The sequence below is a fragment of the Delphinapterus leucas genome, chromosome 16 (genome assembly GCF_059928025.1).
Source record: "Delphinapterus leucas isolate spDelLeu-1000000601 "Yukka" chromosome 16, BTC_Dleu_Yukka2, whole genome shotgun sequence".
Classification (NCBI taxonomy): Eukaryota; Metazoa; Chordata; class Mammalia; order Artiodactyla; family Monodontidae; genus Delphinapterus; species Delphinapterus leucas.
In genome coordinates, this window is record NC_143144.1 from 60,501,851 (window position 1) to 60,513,379 (window position 11,529).

Sequence of the window (11,529 nt, forward strand, 5' to 3'; positions counted from 1 at the left end):
AAACTGCCTATCCTTCTGGCCAGGGAATAGGGAACAGCCTCAACATCCAAGGAGAAGTGAGATTACAGGGAACATGCCGATCATGAGGACAGGACCAAAGGCAAGGAGAGCATGGAGCAGACCCACATCTCCCTTGAAAGGCCTCCAAATGTCAGCTCCCTTTACTCAATTCAACCTCACCTCCCATGGCTCCACACTCTGCAACTGAACTCCAGTGAAGCCATCTCTCTTTTACATTCATTCCTATCCCCATACCTTCTCCTATATTGCCAGAACCAGCCTACCTTTGTCCCTGACAAATGCATGCTTCCCCCTTTGGGCACTAGTCAAATTCACCCATTTTTCTTCAAAATCCAGTTTAAGCCTCTACTTCCCTGACTCCTCCAAACATTCTTCTCTCTCTCACGTGAACCCTTAGACTGAACCTACCATAAACTGAGGCACTGTTAGCTTTTCACAGCTGTATGTCTTGTTTGTCCAATACAGTCATAAATTCCACAGGATTGAGTCTTAAAACTCTTAGTACTTCTAAAAGTGTATCTCAACCAGTATGCTGCAGAACAGTGGTATACCAGGAACCCTGAATAAGTGTGCCATAAAATTTTTAATGATTTATAAACTTTATTTTCATTCAACCAAAGATCTACATTTTTATTAAGATATCTGTCAGACAAACCACGGAGCCACAATATGGCTCATGACACAACTTGCTGAGAAAAAGAGAAAGATTGCGTGTTCAGAGGAACATATATAAACTTTACCTCAAAAGATATAAGAGAACAAGGTCAGGGCAGTAAACAGTTCTACTCAAACAGTAACATACCAAACAGTGAACAAGTAAATGGACAGGTTTTTCAACTTTCTGAAACCTGCTTTTTTTAAAAAAAGACATTCATCTTTTAATCCTTTAATGTACTATCAAAAGTTTTAACATCATACAAAAATATGTCTTAGACACAAAGGTAAGAACCGTGGTCCTAGCAATAATAGGTATTCTGATAGATACTGCTTAGGTATCTATCAGAAATACAGTTCCCCCTTTGGAAAGTCACACTTTCAACAATACCTATAGATTTTCAGGAGCCTAGACACACTACCTTTAAGCTCCAAAGGCCCTTCTTAAAAATGTACAGTATACCACATCTTCAGAAATTCAACCAAGCCCTCCAAATTCTTATGCTAGAGAGGCTCAAGGGAAGGAATCTGAGCAGATGAAGTATCTTAATGTGTCACCCACATGTCAAAGCTGTCCAAAGCAGTTTCTGAAGCACTGGCCATAACCCTGATTCTTTATGTGAGCTTAGGATTTAGGGCCGTGTTCACATTCATTTCCTCCTGCTATTGGTCAAGTTCTATATTTGCAGGGCACTTGACCAGCGTGTGTATTCTGCAAGAGGTTAAGAGATATTAAGCAGGAGAAAAAAGAATTTTATGGTCAAAACATTTTGGACAATACTGAAACAAAATTAAACAGGTCTCTCTAGCACAGGACTTCTCTGGGCCTTTAATTTACCAATGGGCATTGTGAATCCCCAAGAGAGGGGATGTGGAACACAGCATTTCCCACACTCATTTAATCACAGAATCAGTTTTTCAAGAATCCCACAATACAGCTTTCAGAAAGGCTGATGTAGCACTTTCTGAGAATAAACAACAGCAAGAAAGATGCCACTGTTTTTTGTGAACAGGCTATCTTCTGAGTCATGAATCAGGCACTACCACAGACTCAGAAGTGGATTTTGTTCTCATACCTTCAAAATGACTTTTCCCTGGGCTCTCCATCTGAAATGTGAGGAATAATTATACTGCTCTGCTTCTCAGGGTTGTTTTTTTATTGTTTTTAATCTTGCAACTGTGTTTCATATTAATCACCAAAACATGTTCTCAGCCCAAGTGGCCAGGCTTCAAAAACCCCTGGTGCCCTTCCAGCCTGGATGAAGAGATGGAGAGAACATGAACCAGACGCCACCCAGAAAGTTTTTACTCCAGTTTCTCCAGAAATCTCCAGTTTCTAGGCCATTATGATAAAGTCAAACCACAGCGAAGATAAGGGATGAATGAGAGGTTCCCCTTTAGTAACTCACTTCTGGAGGGAGGCCCCTTTTAATCACACACACCACCTGGATCTGAATCTTGACTCACCTTTTCAGTGTGGAATTTCTAAAGGAAATTCTAAGAAACATAGGAGATCAAAGCTGGATCTACAGGGAAGAAAGAAAAAGAAGTACTGGAAGAGGACTATTTCCCTTTCTCCACAGAGAAAGAACCAATTACAGAGCTAGTGAGCAGGGGAAATATCATTCCTTTCAGTGAAACAGCTTTCCAGGAAAATATCTCAACATATTTACTATAAAACAATTTAATTTCCCTGTCCCATCACCTGCCACCCCATCCCCATCCCCCCCAAAAGCCCACAGGTTGTGGATTTCCTCTCATTCTTGGCAGAGTTACCAGAAGAAATATAATACCCCCTTCGGACTGCTCCCAACAGCTGCTGGAACAAGGGGAGCTGGGGGTAACCTTCCAAAGCTGCCTCGAAAAATGACCATTCCCCCTGCCAAACCATGTAGCCAGTGAACATAAGACAGCTCTTTTTCTACTTTCTTAAAGGGGAGACCCCAAAAGCAACAGTGTCCCCTAGACCAAAATACTTGCCTCCAGCCTTTCTGTTCTCAACTTGACTCTAAGCTGAAACTTCTAATACCTATTTCTTCCCTAACATGCACTTCTTTTTTAAAAAATATTTATTTATTTTATTTATTTATTTTGGCTGCACCGGACCTTAGTTGCAGCATGCGGACTTTTTTTTTTTTTTTGGCTGCATTGGGTCTTCGCTGCTGCGCGCAGGCTTTCTCTAGTTGCAGCGAGTGGGGGCTACTCTTTGTTGCGGTGCTTGGGCTTCTCATTTCAGTGGCTCCTCTTGTTGAGGAGCACTGGTTTAGGCACGAGGGCTTCAGTAGTTATGGCACGCAGGCTCAGTAGTTGTGGCTTGTGGGCTCTAGAACACAGGCTCAGTAGTTGTGGCGCACGGGCTTAGCGGCATGTGCGATCTTCCCGGACCAGGGCTTGAACCCGTGTCCCCTGCATTGGCAGGCGGATTCGTAACCACTGGGCCACCAGGAAAGTCCCCCTAACATGCACTTCTTAAAACAATCATCTACTACTTCACAAGACTAGCATTTTTTGTTTGTTTAACCCACCAATATCCAAGTTAGGGTTCTTATCAAACTCCTATTCAAGGTAACTTCCTTGTCTCTGTCCACCTCCCCAATGCCACATTCCTCATGTATGTGTGCGCGCGTGCACGCACGCACACACACACACACCCCTCCTTTCAGGTCAAAAGCCTTCCTAGAGAGAAGTATAGGAACAAATTGCACTGGTTGCACTGTACCCCGGCCCTTTTCCCCTTCCCCAACATCATCATACACTAAATGCACCTCAGTTCTGTCTAGAAAACCCCCTTGCCAGGCAGCAGAGAGACTTCCAGTTAGCCTTCAGCCTCTCAGCTGAGACCACCAACAAAGAAGTTCACGAATGTCAATTGGGGGCACAGGCAATATCTCTCTTTGCCGAGGAGAAACTGGACAGAGCCTCCACCATCATTCCCCAAAGGTGACAGCCGGGGTCGAGTGAAGACTGTGAAAATTGTACAAGGGCTGGGGGAGAAAATATAATGTAAGGAATGATTTGGAATCAGGGGCAGGAGGAGGCGGAGGCATGAACTGGCTGACCCCAAATGTCTTTTCCATCTCTAACTCCTATGATTCTTTGACCTCCAATTTTGTGCTGCGAACAAGGAATGGAAAGTCAACAGACGTGGTGATGTTTTGAAAGAGCCTGGCAGTCTGCTCTTGTCATTTAGTGGCCTTTGCATGTATTTTTTAAGGTGTCTTCAAGCCCTGTCTTCATTTCACAGTTGTCACCTTTCTCAACAATTTGAGCTCATGTCAAACACCAAAAAAGAAGGAGAAGAAGAAAGAATGTACTGGCAATTAATTGTCGGCTAAAGAGGGGCAGGCACAAAGGCCCATTGGGTGGCCCAGACTCCCAGGGAGGGCAATGTGGACAATTTGGATATAACGAAGAACTAACTCAAAGTTGAGACAAAGGAGCCAAACCTCTAACAAGAGATAAATTCTTTCTCCAGATAGTCTCACAGTCAGTTTTAGATACAGTTCAAGCCTTTACATGATGCAAGATTCATAAACATGTTCTTAATTAGCACAACCATCTTGCTCCTACTGACTACACCTGGAGGTCCATCTGAGAGCTGTTCAAATCTGGGCAAGACTGCTGAAGAGCAAGGACTTTCCTCAAGGATAAACCAAATCTTTGGATTCTCAACCTCATCGGATGGTTGACACACACACCTGAGATAAATTCTGGAGTTTATCAAAAATCTGTTTCTGTAGATCAGAGTGGGGGCCATGTCAATTTTCACTGGAAATTCAAAACTCAACTTCTTCCTCATTTTCCCAAACAGTCAATCTCGTCTTAAATTTTCAAAATTTATTGGAGCCTGGCCTCAAGAAAAGTCTACCTAAAAGTCTCCCTATTCCATGGTTATGAGTAAGGACCAGAAACTAATCCAATGCCAGGGTCAATCCAGAGTTAAGGTTAAGTTGTCACACAAAGGTAATTTCTTTTCTATGTAAAACACTCAAAAATAATTTTTTAAAAAATGTGTATGCTTCATCAGTAACCTCACTGCCAGTTTGATTTCAAGCAGCTCAAGCACAATCTCTACCTAAGGTGAAACGGCTAGACACAGAAAACTGAAACTAAGAAAACTGAGAGGATTGAAGTATTTTCAGAGATTTCATTCAAAATAAATTGTTTATCTTGTAGATTATGAGGACTTTGGATTTCTCCATGATTCTGCCTTGAAAGCTAGGAAATTCATCCCCTACTATTCAAGTTTTACAAGACTGGAAAGGATATAAGCTGCTTCCATATTCTCACAGTCTTGGAGGAAAAGGCCTCTTGCATTCCTCCAGTTTGCATTTGGAGGTACTGACTGTACTAGACCATTTCCTGCTTCCACAGGTGTATTGTTTCATTTATTTTAAACATGTAAACTGAACTCACTTTTATTAACTCACAAAACCATTAAAAATAAGGTCTTTCCAAAACAGTTGAAGATAAATACATCCATATAAGAAACCTTTCAATGAACCAGAGAACAAGTAAGTGACTGCTTCCTAGGTAAGGCAGAAAGGTGAAGGAGAGAGCCAAAGCTACTTTAAGTTGCTAATTGTTTTCTGAAAATCACTGTTTAGGCCCTAAAAGTAACCAGTGAGCAATGCCTTCTCTGTTCAGAGTTAGGAAACTTTATGCTTTCTGGGTCAAAAAAATGCTCTTAGGTGCAATCATTTTAAAACAAACAAACACACTCTGCTTATCTGTGTCCATCTCACCACTCTGGACGTTAATCATCACTGAAATAGATACCCCATTCCCCTGGCCTCAAAGAGCTCCAAGCCTACTAGACCCTGGCTGAGGAATGAATGTACATGCCAGGGCAAACACCTCAGAGCCTGACTCCCTAAACACCTATTGTTAATTCTAGGCAAATCTATCACAGGCAAATGCAAGAGAGCACCCAGGTAATGCTCAAAGGATATTTAAAATAAAATTCAAGTTTGAAAACATACAGGACTTAATTTAGGAGAAGTACTGCAAAAGTATTTTTAAAAATAGATTTACATACATGGATATACTTTTTTCTTTCCATTCTTTGCTCTTGTTAATTTTACAGTATCAGAATTTACAAATAGCACCTTTGCTCTTCCACCTCTCATACTTTCTAACTTCTTGCATTTAGCCTACATTATAAACTGACGGAGTTAAATTTCACTGTTTTGTTCTTGAAGACTGAACTAGCTTAGTTTTGCCCCTACTGTTCAGGAAAAACTTAAAAGATTGCTATATGAAACATTTCCTTGATTTTTATATTAAAGATATTTCTATTCCCCCAGGCTTCATAAAACTTTCAAATAAGACTGATTTTAAACCAGATGACTGACTCAAGCTGTCTTTGTGTCCACTTAAAAAAGAAGTTCAGGATACCTACCAGTGCTCACTGTTTGGGCAGGAGGCCTAAAGGGAAGCAAATTATTTGTTTGTGGTTTTAAAGTGGCCAAAATGCCTTCAAGCACAAGTATAGACCATTAACAAATCACAAGGAACCAAAGCAGTTCATCTTACTCAACAAAGCTATGATCAGTTAGGAACAGCCAAACTGAATGGGACTTGCCCTGGGCCGGAAGGTCAGTAAATCTTACTTTGTGTTTTCCGAGAATTCATGAGGCTCTTCGGCAGGGAGTACAGACCCTAAAGCTCACAGGTTCTGCTGTCATGTTGCCAAAAACATTCAGGACAGGTGAGGGAAACTAAGCAGTGTGTGTGTGTGTGTGTGTGTGTGTGTGTGTGTGTGTGTGTGTTTTCCCCACCTCCTGTCTTTAGGCAGCATCTCCAAGTCAAACCATCTTCACTTTTGCTATATAGACTGACTAGAGGAGAAGACAAGCAATTAAAACGTTCCATTTTACACCAATTTATTGAGTGCCTACTATGTGCTGAATACTGTGCTATCACTTACACATCACAACACTTAAGTCTCATTTTACTGGATATGTTATTCCCATTGTTTATAGATGATAAAACTCCGGGGCAGTGAAGTTGTGTGGCTTCTGATAAAATGCAGTTTTGTGTTGTGCTTATAAAAACTTATCCTACTGTCCAGTGTGCAGTTAATTAGCCCAAAATATGAACTACAGCCCTGCCACTATCCAACCAGCCATACCTTCATTGAACTTTGGGCCCAAGCTCCCTGATGCCCTAAGAGGGCTGAGGTACATGCCATCTCCCTCCAGGGATGACAACCACCTCTCTTGGTGGCTTATCACATCTCTGCAGCTGTCCCAAAACAGACCACACTGGTAAAGATTCTCTCCACCTGCTGTAACACGCATAGCTTTTCCCCTCAACTCAGAAAATACGAGCAGTGACCCTGCTCTTTATCAAGTGCTGTGGTAAAACAACTTCCCTAGAAAGTTGGAGATACCACATCCTAGGACATAGGCAAGAAATCAAAACACACATGGCTAATAAATAATAAAGCCAAATCATCTGGCAGTCTCAAAGCACTTTATACTATAAACTGATTTTCATTTTGTTATTATTGCTTACAGAATGCACACTCATTCACATTATCTCTTAGAGCATTTGAAAAGGAAAGAAAAATAAACATAAATTCTTTCATTTGTTCATTCAATCTCTATAAACAAGAAAACCAAATTTTGCCATGGCTGACTTGGGTTTCGGGCATTTTAGACAACTTCTCTTCTAGGTAAACTGACATGTTCTTTGAAAGAGTTTTTCTTACAAAAAACGAAAGTAATAAGACCTGCATGCCCCCCAAATCCCAAAGAATCATTATCATCAACAACAAAATCATACTAGAAATAATAAAAGTTAAACAAAATTATCAGGTTCAAAATTTCCAAAAGATTGTAGCAATCCTGGACATCATTAATAATACGCAGCTGAAAAACATACTGAAAAAGAGATCGCATTTCACAATAAAAACAAAATGAATAGCATATTTAGGAATACTTAGGAATAAGTGTAACAACAGACATGTAGAAACTTTATAGTGAAAACCACAGAAACTTTTGAAAACGCACAGAATTTTTTTTTGCTGGGGTGTTGAGTGAGAGTGAAGACGTCACACACATACAAATCCAACAAGGATAATCTAAACCTAACAGATATTAGACTGTCAAAAGGCAGCAATATTTAAAATAGAATGGAAATGGAAAAATACATCAGTGGAACAAAATGGAGAGTTCAGATATAGACCCAATATATATACATATATAATATGTATGTATGTGTGACTGTATATACACATAGATATATAAACTTAATATCTGGCAAAGTAAGCTTTCTAAAACAAAAGTTTTTTGTCTTTCTAAAGGGAAAGACAAGAATTATTTAACAAAAAGTGTAGTGGTAACTAGGTAGCTGTTTAGAAAAAAAGAAGGTTGAACTCACCCCTTATACCAAAACAAAAGTGATATTAATCAAAGTGTTAACTATTTTTAAAAATCAAATTTTAGGAAGACCAACAGAATATCAGAGAAGACTTATCAGGTCTGTGGAGAAATCATAAATTTCTCAGTTTGCAGGGGTGGGGGAGATTTAAAAATCACATAAAAACTGACAGATTCTGATATATTTAAATGTAAAACTTCTATAGGCTAAAAACAGTGAAGTAAAAAGAACAAACTGGGGAAAATATAATATTTGCATCAAAGATGACATACTAGAGCCTAATATCTATGACCCACAAGGACTGGAATCCTTTATAACGGTAACTTCAGGACCTCAATAATAAATGTGCAAAGGCTAGGAAAAGACAATCTCACGGGTGAAACAAACACAGGGGAAAATATTTATGCTGGTCAGTGGTAAAGGAATGCAAAATAACAAAATTTTGAGATACCATTATATGTCCACTAACACAGCAAAGATTTTTTAAATTCTTACATGAAATTAGCTTAATAATTTGTTGCTATTGTCACTGTAACTTGGTACAACACCTTTTTACAAACCATAACCTTTGATCCAGTAATGCCAATATTGAGAATTTATCCTAAGGAACCAATTCAAAAAGACATATGTATTATACAGTATGTGACATATCTCAATAAAGATGTTACCAAAAAGTGCATTAAATTATTCATTTCCTTGTTATCTTTGATAGCAAAAAGCTGCATACAACCTGAAAGTCTAATATTAGAGGAATGTTTTTAATCTCATGGTACAGCCCACAAACATTTATTATGTACCTATTCTGTTAGGATCAGTAGGATAGTAACTAAGAGGAGGAAAAAGTGTGCAGATGAAAAGTAATTTTTAAAACTGAATAGTTATCTAGAGGTGGTGGTATTATAGCTTTTTATGTTTTAAACCAACTTTCTTTAATGTTGCTATACTGTATTAGAACTACCTTTTTTCTTTTTTAACCCAAATTGGATGGAGTTGGGTGCAATCTGAAAGCTTTTACTCCTCCAATTCCACATTTTTTTTCCCCTCCCTATTAACTGCTTACATGGTTAAGTTTTTCATTCACAGGTCTCAGATCCTACCAAGCACAGGCCAAATTACAATACCAGGCCTTCGTGTACAGTCTATACTGTACTCATCCAACCCCCTGCCATAAGCAGGCACCCTTTTTTGTGTCATTCTGCCTCCATCAAGTCGTAAACTATGGTTGACACTTGGACCAAGGGCCTTCTTTTGGGGTGTGAACCCTTTCCTCCATATTCGATTTTATCCACGCTCTGAAGCCTAACAACCCTTGGAAAGGGGTGAGAGGGTGAATGTCCACAAAAACGTCCTGAAAGGCCACATAGTGGATATGGGTCCTACACCTGGACGGGTGGAGGCCTCTAAAGCCACAGACGAGCCGGGCTCCTCTGGAGCTGAGGAACCCAGGCGGTCAACGTCTGCGAAAAGACACAGTTAAAAGCTGACGGGAGTGCTTAAGATGGCTAATTGTGAGGAGCCGCCCACGGGGAGGGTGCTGACTGAGGGATGCTGATGGAAGGCCTCCTCGGATGGGGTCCTCTGAGAGGAGCAGGGTGCTCGGGGAGGGATCGGCGGAGGCCGGGTCCGGGCCTCAGAATTCGGGGTGCGACACAGCCCCAGGCCGACCAGGCCGCGGCGCCCCGCCCTTTCCCGGGACGAGGGCCGGCCCGGGGCGGGGAGCGGGTGGGCGAGCGGGCGCTTACAGGTCGGTGCCGAGACGCGTGAAGCCGGAGTTGAGCGAGGCCCGGGCTATCCGGCGCCAGAGCAGGTCGCAGTTGGTGAAGCGCCGCAGCCAGCGGCACACCTGAGCCAGGCGGCCGAGGGCCTGCATGTCCAGGTAGGAACAGATGAGCAGCAGCAGCTCCTCCGGCAGGCGCAGGAGCGCGGGCCCCGCGGCGGGGCGGCCGGCAGGCTCCCGGGCCCCCGCCTCTTCCTCAGCCGCCGCCGCCATGGCCGCCCCTGTCCCAGCGAGGCGGCCCCAAGCCTGACACCCTCGTCCCTGTGCTCTCGCCGGCCTGGCGTCCTCCCGCTGTCCAGTTCTGACCCTCCACTCCTCCTTCTTCCCATCATATCTTCCTTTGGCCTCCTTCCGCGCCCCTGCGCTCCCCTCATCTCCCCTGACGATCCTTCTCGCCCCATCCTCTACGCTTCCGCCTCCCTCTCCTACCTTTCGCAGGCCTGCCCTCTCTCCCGCCTCGGCCCCCAGCCCCGCTGCCTCCTTCGCCTGTGGCGGCTGCGTCTTCCCTTCCGCCCCGCTTCCTCTTCCGCCTTGCCCTGCGCCTGCTTTCCCCTTCCCCTTCCCTTTCCTCCGCTTTCCCCTCGCGGCTCTCCCTTCCTGCAGTTTCCTCGTCTCCCCGCTCTCGCCCTCGCCAGGCCCGCCGTTCCCGGGGGGCCCTAAGCCGCCCTGGCTGCCCATGAGCGGCCGCGGAGCCGGCCCGACGCGGAGCCAAGCCCGAGCCGCCGCTGCCAGCCGCCACCGCCACCGCCGCCGCCGCCGCCGCCGCCGCCCCAGGAGGAGGCGACACCATGTCGGACCGGGTCACATGGGGCGGCGCGGGCCGAGGCGTGGGCCCGCCCCTCACACCCGAGGCCGTGGAGCGGCTTCGGGGTGCGGGCCGAGACCGGGGATATGCCCCCTCCCATGCCCCGGGCCGCCCGGAGCGTGTGCAGGAAGCGCAGCTTGCGTTCATCTAGCATGCAAGGCCTGCCGAGGACCTGGCTAAGGCGGCAAGAGGAGCTTCCACATTCAAGAAGCGCTTGGTTCTAGCCGCTGCCCTCAAGAAGCACACACTTGGATGGCCTTCCCCCTCCGGTAGCCCTCCTCTACTTCGGCTGATGCCTCCTTTCCACAGGCCACGTACCAGGGCCCCACGAACTGCATCCCTAGAAGTAGGCCGGGTTCTCACACGGGGTGTAAACCACAGTCCTATCAATGAGCTGGCATTTTAGACGTTTTGGGAGGTTGCAGTCCTCTAGATCCTGAATCCATAACTCCCCAGTCATGTATCAGCAAGTGGTAAAGCTATTAGTCACCACGCAAGGGCAAGTGGATTCTCCAAGGTCATCCAGGAGTCCTTTCCCACACCATCCATTGCATTCACAAGGCCACCAATTTGAAGCTAGAGCTTAGAAGAATCTACTGAAGTCTAGACATGCTGTCCTGCACAGGCCCCTCTAGTCACACGTGGCTTTGGGGCATTGGAAATGTGACTAGTCCAAATCGAGGTGTGCTGTAAGTGTGAAAAACCCACCAGATTTTGAAGACTTATAAAAGAAAAAGAATGTGAACTATCTTATTAATAGTTTTATATTAATTACATGTTGAAGTGATAAGATTTTTGCTACATTGGCCTAAATATACTTTAATGTAACTGCTAGAAAGGTTAAAATTATACATGTGACTTGAATTTGTGGCCCACATTATTTTTT

The 11,529-nt window shown here is 43.8% G+C and overlaps 1 protein-coding gene across 6 annotated transcripts in view; it reads right to left on the reverse strand.

Annotated features, from left to right (window-relative positions):
• The window catches only part of FBXW4 (F-box and WD repeat domain containing 4), an 81,394-nt gene extending 70,842 nt beyond the window's left edge, over positions 1 to 10,552 (reverse strand). For 2 of the 6 annotated variants that reach the window (XM_089898072.1, XM_089898073.1), the window contains exon 1: positions 9,804 to 10,547. In XM_089898072.1, the coding sequence (XP_089754198.1) occupies positions 9,804 to 10,516 (713 nt within the window). In that variant the 5' untranslated portion in view covers positions 10,517 to 10,547. Of the gene's footprint in view, positions 1 to 9,803 lie in introns of all 6 variants that reach the window. The other 4 variants (XM_022568980.3, XM_022568978.3, XM_022568979.3 and 1 more) reach the window with 4 other exon arrangements.
• Positions 10,553 to 11,529: the final 977 nt, after the last annotated feature.